Raw genomic sequence first — 13,743 nt, 5'->3', positions numbered from 1 at the left:
ATCCCGGTGGGACCGGAAGGACAGGGGCAGGTGCCGGACTGACCGTGCGCCCAACTCGTGCCAGGTGCGCTGCTCTCCCCGGCAGCGATGCAGCGACGCCGGAAAACGCCTCGCGGGAGCCCGAGGTCGACGCCAGAGAGGAGGAAGCGGAACGCGCCCGGCTGTGACGTGGCCCAATCGCCGATGCGCACCGGCGGTTCCGCCACAGCCCGTGGACTGGTCCAGCGGCCGGCTTGGGGGCGGGCTCAAGACGTGGCCCAATGGGGACGCGCGCCGGCGCGGTGGGGGCGGGGCCAGGCGAGCGGCGCTGGGCTGGGCGACAGAGGCGCCAATGAGCGCGCGCCGCGTCCGGGGCCGGCTGAAGAGAGACGCCGCTGAGCGGTGGGTGGTTAATGTAACAGTTTGTAAACCGAGGGGAGTTGTGAAGGGCTCGAGCTGGGGGGTGCGCTGCCGGCCGCGTGGGTAGGTCTGCGCCGCGTTGTCCCATCGCAGAGGCTGCAGGGTGCGAGTCCAGAGGAGCCGGGGGAGGGTCCAGCCATCGCTCCTAGGGGAGGCAGCGTGCTAGCCGGGGGCGGGTCGGAGCGGGAGTGAGGCCCGCACGGACGCCGGTGCGTTGGGCCCCGCGCCTGGCGCCCTGGGCAGCCCCCGCGCGCGGGGCTGAGCTGGGATCTGCTCTGCCGCCTTGGTCAGGTGAGGCTTGAGTGAACGCCGGGTGCTCAATACCAGATCGGCGAGTAACCTTATCGCTCCCCATACCGCGTCTGCGTGGGGATCGGGGCCGGGGAGTGGAATAGGGAAAGGGAGCGGGCAACTCCTGGGATGCAGAGGAGGGGACCGGCCCCTCTTCCATCCCCACCACTCCCAGCGTCATCACCTCTCAGTTTCCGTCCAGGCCCAGCCCGGCTTTCCTGGCCACCAGGGGAGCTGCAGGTGTGAGGAGTTAGCGGAGCCGGCGCGGGGATCCCCGGCCCCATCCTAGGTGTCTGGGGAGCCGGTGCTGTGGATGGAAGGCCCGACTTGCCTTTCTCCTGTCGTGTTAACTTCTCTGATTAGGGACGTGGTGGAGCCGAGGTCTCAGTTCTTTAGTTTGGGCCTTTCGGTAGACGTTTCTGGGGGTGATTGGAGTGATTGGAATTCATCCGGAGGGAGGGAGGCAGGGCCGTTTCGGCTGCTGTGCCGGTCTGTTCTAGAAGGCAAGTAGGTCTGACCCTCACAGCTTCTCAGTGCTGTTACGTGTTTCTGTCTCTTTCGTGTTGCACAGCCAGTTACAAGTGTCTTTTCCTTCCCCTAGGGGCACAATGGCAGTCGCAAACCGGAGGCAGAGGCCGAGGAGGCTTGCCTGTTGGGCCCTGGTGGCTGTCGTCTTGGCAGACCTGTTGGCACTGAGTGGTAAGTATTCAGCAAAGGAATCAAAAGAATTAGCAAGTGATGAGGAGGGTGTGAGGCTTCTGGCTAGAAGTCTCTTAGAATTGCTGGAGCCAGGCTTTGTTCTCCTTAGTCTTTATTATCTTTTGCCACCACAAAGTTATATGTTTGCAATAGAGAGCCCTGAGGGGTTGGTAATTGACAATCCTGTTTTCTCTTTAGACACAGTGGCAGTGATGTCTGTGGACCTGGGCAGTGAGTCCATGAAGGTGGCCATCGTCAAACCTGGAGTCCCCATGGAGATTGTCTTGAACAAGTAAGGTGGTCTTGGTGCTGAGGGTGGGCAGTGGGGGAGTCTGGACACCAAGCAGGCATGTGTTACTCAGCACCCATCAGACTGTTGTGTCTGAGTGATCAGTTACCGAGTAGGGCGGCTCCTGATACACATTGGGTCTCTTTTCCTCAGGGAGTCTCGGAGAAAAACCCCAGTGACTGTGACCCTGAAGGAAAATGAAAGATTCTTTGGAGATACTGCAGCCGGCATGGTGAGCAGGAGCCTCCTTCCCAGAGTGTCAGACTCAGCCCATTCCCTCGTGCATCTGTCTCTGTGATGTCAGAGACAGCAGTGCCCAGTCCCGGCTCTTAACACTGCTCACATCTGCCTCCTTCAGGCCATCAAGAACCCAAAGGCTACACTGCGCTACTTCCAGCATCTCCTTGGGAAGCAGGCAGATAACCCTCACGTAGCCCTTTATCGGGCTCGTTTCCCTGAGCATGAGCTGCAGTTTGATCCTCAGAGGCAGACCGTGCACTTCCGGATTAGCCCGTGAGTGTTCTGCTGGAAAGGGTGGGCTCCTTAACTTCGGGGCTCCTCACTGGTGCATTGGTGATTGCCTGCCTTAGTTTTTGGTTTTCCCAGCCCTTGACTACCTCTCTTCCCCTCAGGCAGCTGCAGTTCTCACCTGAGGAAGTGCTGGGCATGGTTCTCAATTACTCTCGTTCTCTGGCTGAAGATTTTGCAGGTGAGTGGCAAGGTGGTAGCCACCAGCAGCCAAGCTCCCCCAGGATCTGTAGACCTGGGCAAAAATGGGGATTAGTGATTCTCAAATGGGGATAGTTTTTGCCTCCTGGGGAACATGTGACAATATCAGGAAACACACTTGGTTGTTACACTTATGAACGTGTTACTGGCAACTGGTGGGTAGGAGCTGGGAGGTCTCTAAATGTTCTGCATTATACAAGACATCCCCTCCGAACAGCAGACTGTGTGGTCCCGAGTGTTAGTAGTGACCAAGTTAGAAACTGTCATCTAGGGCGGTGGTGGCAAACCTTCGGCACACGTGCTGCAGCAGGCTGCTTATGTTGTTGAAAGCTCCAAGAGGTTCACCATCACTGGTCGAGGGTGTGGAGCGAGTGGGATCCTGTTCTCTTGTTTGTTGCAGAGCAGCCCATCAAGGATGCTGTGATCACCGTGCCAGCTTTCTTTAACCAGGCTGAGCGCCGGGCTGTCCTACAGGCTGCTCGCATGGCCGGCCTCAAAGTGCTGCAGCTTATCAATGACAATACTGCCACTGCTCTCAGCTATGGTGTCTTCCGCCGGAAAGATATCAACACCACTGCGCAGGTGAGCCTCAGAGGCCTGTTGTTCAGACATGTGGGATGACAGAGCCTGAGGTGGAGGCCACTTGACCTGTTTTGGACTTGTTTGCATACCTGGCTTTTGGCAAAATGTATCTCCTCTGGGTCTACATTGAAGCTGCTCATCTTCAGTTTGAAAGTTAGGCAGCCCCTTGAATGCAGGCAGGTGGGCAGGCAGTACTGTGGCCTTTGAAAAGTTCCCTGTGACAGGCCTCCTGATATTTCTACAGAACATCATGTTCTATGACATGGGCTCAGGCAGCACCGTGTGCACCATCGTGACCTACCAGACAGTGAAGACTAAGGAGGCCGGGATGCAACCACAGCTGCAGATCCGGGGGGTGGGGTAAGTGGATGCCAGGGGGAGGGCTTCTTATTAACACAGTCATGATGGGGCTGCTGCCAGGCAGCTGTGATCTGAATTCCATTGTCTGATAAATGCTGAACACTAGAGGTATAAGCCATCTGATGGGACGGCTATGCGTGACACCACCGGTATTTCAGGCTTGCGGGAACATGTTAAGACCCTCAGATCAGGGCTTTCTTAGAATAGCAGCTTTTTCTTATCCTGTCCCAGATAAAGAATTAGTCTGTGGGGGACCACTCCCAAAGAGTTGTAATCTCAGCACTCAGGAAACTGAGGCAGAAAGATCACCTCAAATTTGAGACCAGCCTGGACTGTATTGTGCATTTAAGGCCTGCCTAAAGTGCATAGCGAGATGCTGTTTCAAGATAAATAGTTAATCTATATGATCTGTGGGCTGGGGATGTAGCACACGGTTAGCGTGGTTTTTTTAATCAGATAAAAAGCCCTGGATTCAGTCCTTAGCACCACACCCAAAAAGTAAAATAAAATTAAAATGCTAATTGGGTTGTAACCCATTTCTTTATACTTTTTCCCTGTGCTGGTCGGATTTCTGCCTCCCTTCACTGGTTTTTTTTTTTTTTGGGTCTTTTTCCTTTTTATCACTACCAGGGATCGAACTCACAACTGCCTGCTTGCAAGGCAGGCGCTTATGCCGCTAGGCTAAATCCCCAGCCCCTTCTTCACTGTTTATAATGCCTAGTTCACTCCTCTTGGTCTTTGACCCCTGTACTCTTGCCCTTCTTTGGAGTTTGCTACATTCTCTCCAGCCTTAGGGGTCTTTATAGAAGCTGTTTCCTCTTTCTAGAACGCTCATTTTTCTCTTCCCCTAATTCACTCCTGTTTGTCCCTCAGGTTTCAGTTCCAGCACGGCTGCTTCCCCAGACCCCCTGAATAGCACAACTCTCCCCTGTGTTGTGGTGGCTCTGTTTCTCCATCAAGGGAAAAGTGCAACTCTTGTTGGTGCTCACAAATTATTGTTGAGCAAGTGGGTGGATGAACTGGCCCTCCCAATTGAGAACTGAGCATGTGTCCATACGGTGGGCACGGGGTGACCTGGGTCCTAGAAAGGGGCAGGATGCAACGGGAGTCGGGCTCCCATGCCTATGGAGAGAACCTGCTCCCAGCACTTCCCCTGCTCCGTTTCCTGGACAGGTTTGACCGCACCCTGGGGGGCCTGGAGATGGAACTCCGGCTCCGGGAGCACCTGGCTGGGCTCTTCAATGAGCAGCGCAAGGGCCAGAGAACCAAGGATGTGCGGGAGAACCCACGTGCCATGGCCAAGCTGCTGCGGGAAGCCAATCGACTCAAAACCGTGCTGAGTGCCAACGCTGACCACATGGCCCAGGTACCCACACAGGGCCAGTAGAGGGCAAAGTCCCCATTCCCGGGGCAGAGGGCTTCTGCCGTCCCCCAGTCTTGTTTCCTGTGGAGTCTGCTCTGCATATCCACAGAATGCGACCTTAGCAGAAGCCTCCTGACAAGCATCTTTCTTGTCCCCCAGATTGAAGGCCTGATGGACGACTTAGACTTCAAGGCAAAAGTGACTCGAGCGGAATTTGAGGAGTTATGTGCAGACTTGTTTGAGCGGGTGCCTGGGCCTGTCCGGCAGGCCCTCCAGAGTGCGGAAATGAGCTTGGTGAGTGCCTGAGGTGGCAGCAGTGCCCGCAGGAGGTGCAGGGGGACACACAGGCTTGTCAGCTGCCTCACCTTGTCTTTGCCCTCTGCAGGATGAGATTGAGCAGGTGATCCTGGTGGGTGGAGCCACTCGTGTCCCCAAGGTTCAGGAGGTGCTGCTGAAGGCTGTGGGCAAGTGAGTGTGGACACCAGAAATGAGGCCTGTGCCCTCCCAGCGCTGGACACCTGGAGGACTAGGACAAGAGGCCAGGCTGGGTGCTGATGGGACTGATGTTTGGGACTCTCGTAGGGAGGAACTGGGGAAGAACATCAATGCAGATGAAGCAGCTGCCATGGGGGCTGTGTACCAGGCAGCTGCCCTCAGCAAAGCGTTCAAGGTGAAGCCGTTTGTCATCCGAGATGCAGTGGTCTATCCTATCCTGGTGAGTGAGCCTGTGCATTCGGGGATGAGCTCCTGCAGCCTCTCCAAGTGCTGCCTTCTGCCCACTCCAGCCCGCCCTTATCTTTCCGCCCCATCTCCCGCTGGCTCTCCAGTGTGCTCTCTCCCTGCCATGTAGGTGGAATTCACCAGGGAGGTAGAGGAGGAGCCTGGGGTCCGCAGCCTGAAGCACAACAAACGCGTGCTCTTCTCCCGCATGGGGCCCTATCCTCAGCGCAAGGTCATCACCTTTAACCGCTACAGCCACGATTTCGACTTCCACGTCAACTATGGTGACCTGGGTTTCCTGGGGCCTGAGGATCTCAGGTGAGGGCTGGGGGACAGGATGGGACTTCCAGGAGGGGGAGGTACAGCCAGCATGTGACCTGAGGATTGGGGGAGAGGAGGAGGAAGGCCATGTGGTTGAGTGGAACCAGACTTAGGGTTAAGAATGAGAGCCTCTCTGAGTGTTCGTTGTTTTTGAGACAGAATTTCACTGTGTAGTCCAGGCTGGCCTTGAACTCACTATGTAGCCCAGGTTGGCCTCAAACTCAAGGTGATCCTCCTGCTTCAGCTTTCGGAGTGCTGGGATGATAGGTGTGCACCACTATGCCCGGCTTGTGAGAGCTTCTCTGGAGAGTACTTCTCTCCTGAGTGTGGCGTTGGGCAGGGCACAGACATGCAGTTCCAGGAGTCTATAGTCTGGAGTTGAGGGTCAGCTGGGTCAATCTCAAACTCCTCTTTTTCTCCCATCCAGGGTATTTGGCTCTCAGAATCTGACCACAGTGAAACTAAAAGGTGTGGGTGACAGCTTTAAGAAGTATCCCGACTACGAGTCCAAGGGCATTAAGGCACACTTCAATCTGGATGAGAGTGGTGTGCTCAGTCTGGACAGGGTGAGAACAGCATAGACCTGTGTGCCGGCTGGAGCCTGCGCTCTGCCAGCCTTTCCCAAAGTATGTTATGCGGTATAAACGAGGGTTTGGGGGTCTGGTCAGTCTTGGCTTTTTTTTTTTTTTTTTTTTTTTTTGTCTTTGTCTTTTTGAGACAGTCTTGCTATGCAGTTCAGGTTGGCTTTGGGCTCACTTTGTAGCCTGGGCTGGTCTTGAACTTGCAACGATCCTCCTGCCTCAGCATCCCAAATGCTGGGATCACAGGAGTGTGCCACTATGCCCAGCCAATCTTGGCCTCTTGCCAGAGCTAACTAGAAAGCTGATGTAGGCCTGCTTGGGCCTGTAAATGCTTATTGGCACTGTAATTCATTACTGAGAACTACAGAATGATTGAGAAGCCCATTGTTCCTGGATTGAATGTCTCCTAGCATATACTCTGGAGAAAGATGGCCAATCAGGTTACTGAGTAGATTCACAGAAGGCTGTAAGGGGAAAAAGGAGTTGCAGTCTTGTCTCCAAGTCAGAGGACGCCTAGTCAGAGCAGGTGACCATCTAGGAGCCCTTAAGAAAAGGCAGGTGAGGGCCAGGAATTTAGCTCAGTGACACAAGTGCATGCCTGGCAAGTATGAGGTTGTGAGTTCCGTCCCTGTTACCTGTGCCACCCCCTTCTCCCAAAGGCAGGAGAGCTGGGCATACTGTTGCACACCTGTGATCCCAGCACTTGGGAGGCTGAGGCAGAGGGATTAGGTGAGTTTGAGGCCAGCCATGGTTATAAAATGAGTTCCAGGCCTGCCTGAACTACATAACCAAACCCTGTCCCTGTCAGGAGAGGAACGGTGAGTCCCAGGATGCTTTATCAGACACTCGCTCCCTGTGGCAGGTGTTTATGGAGAAATGGCACTGGCCTGAAACTTGCAGTGATCTTCCTGCCTCAGCCTCCTGAGTACTGGAATTGCAGGTGTGTTCCACTGTGCCAGGCTAGCATGTGCCTGTCTTCATTTCAAACCCTTTTTCAGGTAGAGTCTGTATTTGAGACCCTGGTGGAAGACAGCCCAGAGGAAGAATCTACTCTCACCAGTAAGATGCATGTGTGCACCAGTGTGTGAGTGTGGGGATGGGAGCAAACACACTCATGTGCTTTTGGGGTGATGGACTGGGCATTGCACTTGGGTCAGAAGGTGGAGTCACTGCTTAGTCCCATTTTGAATCTGTGCACTTCTCTCTAGAGCTTGGCAATACCATTTCCAGTCTGTTTGGTGGTGGTTCCACAGCAGACACTAAAGAGAACGGGACTGATACTGTTCAGGTGTGTGAGCGCGTGGGGAGCAGGCGTGGGCAGTGTGTGGGGTCAGATGGGCCTCCCTGGCCTTCGCCTTGGCCCGCACTGTATTAACTGCACCCCCACCCCCACCCTGCTGGACCTGAGCCATTTCCTCTGCTGCCGGTGGCCCCCCCAAGCTGCATCCTCAGCAGCGACTCTCCAGAGAGCAGAGGAGCCGGCCCGGCCCCCAGCTCTGCTGATTGTCAACCAGGGCGCCTGTGATTGTTCTTCAGGAGGAAGAGGAGGGCCCTGCTGAGGGAGGCAAGGATGAACCTGGGGAGCAGGTGGAACTCAAGGAGGAAGCTGAGGCCCCAGTGGAGGGGACCACTCAGCCCCCGCTCACTGAGCCCAAGGGAGACACAGCCCCCGAGGCAGAGAAGCCTGCTGCAGAGGAAAACGGGGACAAGTCGGAGGCCCAGGTGAGCTGTGGAGAAGGGCAGTCTGGGGGACAGGGGCTTGGGAAGGGACGGAGGCCTTCTGCGGAAGAGGTCAGAGCTCCCCCTGATGTTCCAACTCTTCCCACCCAGAAGACCAGTGAGAAGGGAGACTTGGGGCCTAAAGGTGCCCCTCCATCCCCTGAGGAAGAAAAAAAGCAGAAGCCTGCCCGGAAGCAGAGGATGGTGGAGGAGATTGGGGTGGAGCTGGTTGTTCTGGACCTGCCTGACTTGCCAGCGGATGAGCTGGCTCGCTCAGTGCAGAAGTAAGTGGCGAGCGCGCGTGGAACAGGTGTGGAGTACACCTCGGAGGGCTCACACCCTAACCTGCCCTCGCCCTCATCCCTGCCTCTCCTCCTCCCACAGACTTGAGGACCTGACCCTTCGAGACCTAGAGAAACAGGAACGGGAGAAAGCTGCCAATAGCTTGGAAGCTTTTATCTTTGAAACCCAGGTTGGCAGGCTGGGACTGCACCTTCTGGCCCCGGGACTCAGGTTTGAGGGTGTGTGCTGAGCCCCTGCCCTGGGGCCTATTGAAAGTGTGCATTTGTCCTCTCCTAGGACAAGCTATACCAGCCTGAGTATCAGGAAGTGTCCACGGAGAAAGAGCGTGAGGAGATTGCTGGGAAACTCAGTGCTGCGTCCACCTGGCTGGAGGATGACGGCTTTGCCGCCACAACTGCGGTGAGGGGTTTCCGGGGACCTGAGGGCAGGGCGGGAGCTCTGGACCTCCTCCTCCAGCTTCAGAAAGAAGAGCCGGGGGTGTGAGGCCGGGAGTGTAGCTGGGTAATAGCCTGCTTGCGTGCACAAGGGCCTGGGTTCAGTCCCTAGCACTGCAAAAAAAAAAAAAGAGAGAGACAGGCAGATGCAGGGGTGTGCATCCCAGTCCCAGCTGCTCAGGAAGCCGGATCGGGAAGATCGCGTGAGTCCGGAAGTTGAAGCCAGCCTGAGCAGCATAGACCTTCTCAGGAGAAGGTGGGGGTGGGTTGTGTGGGGCTATAGCAGTGGTCGGGCTTGCCTACCAGGAGAATTGCTGGGTGGAATCCCCAGATATGGCGGAGCATGCCTATTTACCTGGCACTCAGAAGGCTGAGGCAGGAGGATTGCTTTGAGTTGAAGGCCAGCCTGAACTGTATAGTGAGACCATATCTCGAAAAAGAAAAAGAAAAAATCCCAACACCAGAAACAAAGTGGATGGAGGGCTGCCTCCTCAGGGTTCTCCTACCAGCTCTCAAGCCCTCTGCTTATCGCCATGTCCGCCAGATGTTGAAGGACAAGCTGGCCGAGCTGAGGAAGCTGTGCCTAGGATTGTTTTTTCGGGTGGAAGAGCGCAAGAAGTGGCCTGAACGGTTGTCTGCCCTGGACAGTCTCCTCAACCATTCCAGCATATTCCTCAAGTGAGCGACCCCTGCCTTCATCCACTCCTGTCCGGCCGCAGCTCCCCATCCCACCATACTGTGCACCTCTGCTTCCTGGGCTGACTTTCTCTCTGGCTTCCAGGGGTGCCCGGCTTCTCCCAGAGATGGACCAGATCTTCACTGAGGTGGAGATGACAACATTAGAGAAAGTCATCAATGAGACCTGGGTAATCAGTTTGTGACTCTGTGACCGAACACTTAGCTGGGAAGCTGTCAGTGTGGGACCAGTGGCCAAGGGTGACAGGGATTTCCGGGCTGCGGGAAGAGACTGAGGTCGTTGTGATCTCAGCTGGGACAGACATGTGCTTTTTCCAGAACTCTCTCTGAGCCTGTCCTGGCCTCCCCACAGGCCTGGAAGAATGCAACCGTGGCTGAGCAAGCTAAGCTTCCTGCCACGGAGAAGCCTGTGCTGCTCTCCAAAGACATCGAGGCTAAGATGATGGCACTAGACCGCGAGGTGCAGTACCTGCTCAATAAGGCCAAGTTTGCCAAGCCTCGGCCCCGGCCCAAGGATAAGAATGGTACCCGGGCAGAGCCTCCCCTCAGTGCCAGTGCGAGTGACCAAGGGGAGAAGGTCATCCCACCAGCAGGTGAGAGCACGGTACCTGGCTCGGGGTGTCAGCAGGCAGAGGAAAGCCCACCTGTCCTGCCCGGGCGACATCTTACTCTGCTTTCCATGCAGGCCAAACTGAAGACGCAGAGCCCATTTCAGAACCCGAGAAGGTAGAGACTGGTGAGTCGGGGAACCATGGTTGGGAATGGGGACATGGTGTCAGCCTGGCAGGGTGTCCACCTATTGGCAGGCACAGGCACAGAAGCTTGTTCCCAGATGGCCCTTGAAGTGTGGATGGCCATTACTTTTAAAGAAGTTTTTTTTAAAAATTGGGCAAACAAGGGTTGGGGATTTAGCTTAGCGGCATAAGCACCTGCCTTGCAAGCAGGCAGTCGTGAGTTCGAACCCCAGTAAAGACAAAAAAGAAAAAGACAAAAAAAAAATTGGGCAAACAAAAGCCAGGCATGGTGGCCCATCCCCAAACTGGGGAGGCTGAGGCAGGAGGATCCTTGCAGGTGTGAAACCAGCCTGGGCTACAAAGTGAGCTCAAGGCAAGCCTGAACTGCATTGTGAGACCCCGTCTCAAACAAAAATAAAAATCAGGTGAACAGGAGGCCTACTGTGTTCACACATCATAAAGTACTTAATCAGCTGCCTCTTTACAGAAATAGTTTGCTACCCCTCCATTAACCTGCAAGACTAAACTACTCCTTCCAAAATGCAGGGTCTGAACCAGCAGACACTGAGCCGCTGGAGTTAGGAGGGCCTGGAGCAGGTGAGGAGCCAGGGGCTGGGGTGCACCGGGCGGCAGCCACTGGGCCTGAAGGGGAAACAGCTGCCGAGCACTGGGGCCGCTGGCCTCTGACTGGTGGCCCCAACTCCCAACAGAACCTGAGCAGGAGCAGCAGCCAGCCGGACAGAAGCGGAAGAACGATGAACTATAACCTCCACCTCCCGGCTCCCACCCAGCCCACCCCTCTGGCCACCTCTATTTATTACCCATGGGGTGGGGGCGGGGTGGGCCCAGCCTCGTGGCTTAAGTTCCTTGTCTCCCCTGGGAATGTCGCTTGGGGAAGGGGCAGGTGGGGCCCACCTCCCAGGTTCTTCTGGAGCAGCCCTGTGGTTAAAACCTGAATTTGTCTGGTCCCCGTCCCACCTGCTCCCTGGTCTTCTTCTACCCACTCGGGGAAAATCACTCACGCGTCTTACTCCTGCAGGGGTAGGTGGAGACCTGGTAGGGGAGGGCGTCTTGGTCACAGGAGAGCACCCTTCCATCCGTCTATCCTTTCCCTTGTGCGCCAGGAAATCGGTCTGTCCTTGGCCTAGGTCCGCAGAGCCTCGTCACCGGGTCTTGTTTCTGAGTGCCTCTCTCTGGTCTTTTCTCCCCCAAAATGTTCCTTTCCTGAAGCCCGCCTCTCACCTGATTGCTTTCTTCCTGGCGCACATGGGATTCCTCTTTCCCCCTTGCCCAGAGCCTTACCTGTGGGCCAGCCGGGGTCAGTGTAAAGTATTCCCGCAGCATGTGTGCCCTGGTGGCCAGAGCAGGCAGGGATGGAGTCAGGGCAGCTGCTGCTGTCGGGGTAGGAAGCCCGCGTCATCGGGCACTGAGCCCAGCGAGCCAGAGAAAGACTGATGTGGGCTCACCTCGCACGCACTTGGTGTCCTTCCCAGGAGCTCGATGGCTCCAGGTGGCTGTGATGAGCTGTCCCCTTCTACTGGCCTATCCCTCCTAGGTAGAGCCTTTCCCTTGCCCCATGTACCCCTCAACCCTCCAGGCTGACCAAAACGTGCTTTCTACTGTGAGCCCCTATCCCAAGACCCCTGGGGGATGAGAGACCATGGTATGAATGTAAAAATGCCACAGTCGGGCTTCGGGGTACAGGATCGTGCAGTGCTAGAACCGGGGACCTTCACCCACTATGCCAGGCCCTTGGGGGCCTGTCCTCCAGTGCTGTCTGTAGTGGCAGCTGGGGCTGACTCCGGGCCGGGGACAAGGCAAACCTGGTTGTCAAGTCATTCTGCCCCCACCCTAACCTCCGCCGCCTCCCCCTTTTTTTTGCCACATTGGCAGTGAGGGACCCAAGTCCCATCTGTCCGTCCGTCCCCCACCCCCCCCGTTTGAGTTCTTTCATTAGCTATTGAAGCTGGATGGACAGATTTAAATCAGATTGTACTTTGCTCCATTGTTAATTGAGAAACTGTTTGAATAAAATATTCTTTTCTATAGTTGTGCTTTGACTTCTTAAAATGTATTTTCTGAGCATCATGTTTATGCCTTTTTTTTTTTGTCTTAGACTTGGGGTTTCACTGTGCAGTTCATGCTGACCTTGAACTCACTTTGTAGCCCAGCTCAGCCTGGAACTCACAGTGATCCAGCTACCTCAGTCTCCAGGTGCGGGGATCACAGGCATGCACCACCAGCCCGGCCCATCAGCGTGATGCGCTCCCCTGTGATCCCAGTGCTGGGGGAGAGTTGAGGCAGGAGGATAGAGGCGAGTTTGAGGTCATGCACTACAAAGTGAGACTCTTTCCCAAAGCTTTGTGTAATAAAATTACTGTTAATGCTGTCACCAAAAGATTATTAACATTTTTTCCCATAGAAACAAAATCTTGGGGCTGGGGATTTAGCTCAGCGGCATAAGCGCCTATTTTGCAAGCAGGCAGTCATGAGTTCGATCCCTGGTACCAATAAAAAGGAAAAAGACAAAAAAAAAAAAGAAACAAAATCTTGGCTCTTTTTACCTTTACACTATTTGGATCCCAGTTAGTTTCACCAAATTTTGAGAGAGGGGCAGTATCGACGTGGCCAGGCTGTCCCTGAATTCCTGGGCTCAGCACTTTTTTTTTTTTTTTGGCTTTTTGAGACAGGATCTCACTATGCAGTTCAGTCTGGCTTTGAGCTCACTTGTAGCCCAATGTCTAGAACTTGCAAGGATCCTCCTGCCTCTGCCTCCTGAGTGCTGGGGTTACAGGCTTACACACCCACACCTGGCTCTAGGGCTCAGCATTTTTGCCCCAGCCTCCTGAAGAGCTGGGACTGCAGGTACGCACCACCGTGCCTCCCCTGGAATATCCGTATTTAAGGCAGCAGCCCCATTTTGCAAATTAATTGACAGTTCATAGAGGTTCAGTAACTGGTCCAGGAAATCTGTTATTTTGAAATTGTGGTCCATTACCCCTCACTTTTTCCACTCTGCCACAAGACTGTTAAGAGATTAAGCACTTGGAAGATGTTGGTTCATTAGGGTTAGATTAAGCACTTGGAAGACGTTGGTTCATTAGCTGGGATGGAACCGTGTTTCACCAAAGGAGGACATCCATCATTAGCCTCCTACATGTCCGAGGAGCTGAATACTTAAGGACCATGAAGGGTTTTCCCTGAAGGTCAAAGTGGTCAGACAAGTTGTGAACCAAAAGTTTTGTTTTTTGTATTTTTTGAGACAGGATTTCACTGTGCAGTCCAAATTGGCCTTAAATTCACTTTGTAGCCCAGGCTGGCCTCACACACTGCAATCCTCCTGCCTCAGCCTCCTTAGCACCGAGATTACAGGTGTGGGCTGAGACGCCTGGAAGGCAGTCTTTTAGAGCAGTTTTGGTTGTAGCATAATTGAGCAGAAAAAATGGACCTGCTCACCCTTGTGCTCAAGTCTCTCCCAGGGGGTACCTTCCCTGTCAGCGGTGCACCTGTGTACCTGTGTACC

General features: G+C 54.8%; 1 protein-coding gene across 4 annotated transcripts; it reads left to right on the top strand.

Moving 5' to 3' along the window:
• Positions 1 to 282: 282 nt before the first annotated feature.
• Positions 283 to 12,268, top strand: Hyou1 (hypoxia up-regulated 1). Of its 4 annotated transcripts, none has more exons than XM_013155587.3 (26): positions 283 to 381; positions 1,292 to 1,389; positions 1,588 to 1,681; positions 1,832 to 1,910; positions 2,037 to 2,191; positions 2,311 to 2,387; positions 2,808 to 2,989; positions 3,234 to 3,349; positions 4,523 to 4,715; positions 4,872 to 5,006; positions 5,098 to 5,180; positions 5,295 to 5,427; positions 5,563 to 5,750; positions 6,181 to 6,319; positions 7,333 to 7,393; positions 7,543 to 7,622; positions 7,871 to 8,056; positions 8,168 to 8,337; positions 8,438 to 8,525; positions 8,633 to 8,755; positions 9,335 to 9,468; positions 9,572 to 9,656; positions 9,839 to 10,079; positions 10,172 to 10,222; positions 10,767 to 10,817; positions 10,931 to 12,268. In XM_013155587.3, exons 1-26 carry the CDS (start codon positions 332 to 334, stop codon positions 10,984 to 10,986), a joined length of 3,048 nt encoding a protein of 1,015 aa, XP_013011041.2. In that variant the 5' UTR covers positions 283 to 331; the 3' UTR covers positions 10,987 to 12,268. The 4 variants fall into 4 exon arrangements, with proteins under 4 accessions (XP_013011041.2, XP_003472829.3, XP_013011042.2 ...); XM_003472781.5 differs by having other exon boundaries at positions 284 to 381; positions 8,165 to 8,337; XM_013155588.2 differs by having other exon boundaries at positions 366 to 462; positions 8,165 to 8,337.
• The last annotated feature ends 1,475 nt before the right edge of the window (positions 12,269 to 13,743 follow it).

Source organism: Cavia porcellus, unplaced genomic scaffold (genome assembly GCF_034190915.1).
Source record: "Cavia porcellus strain 051 isolate PalLab524CR breed Dunkin Hartley unplaced genomic scaffold, mCavPor4.1 scaffold_9, whole genome shotgun sequence".
NCBI lineage: Eukaryota > Metazoa > Chordata > Mammalia > Rodentia > Caviidae > Cavia > Cavia porcellus.
This window is presented reverse-complemented; position numbering and strand designations above follow the sequence as displayed.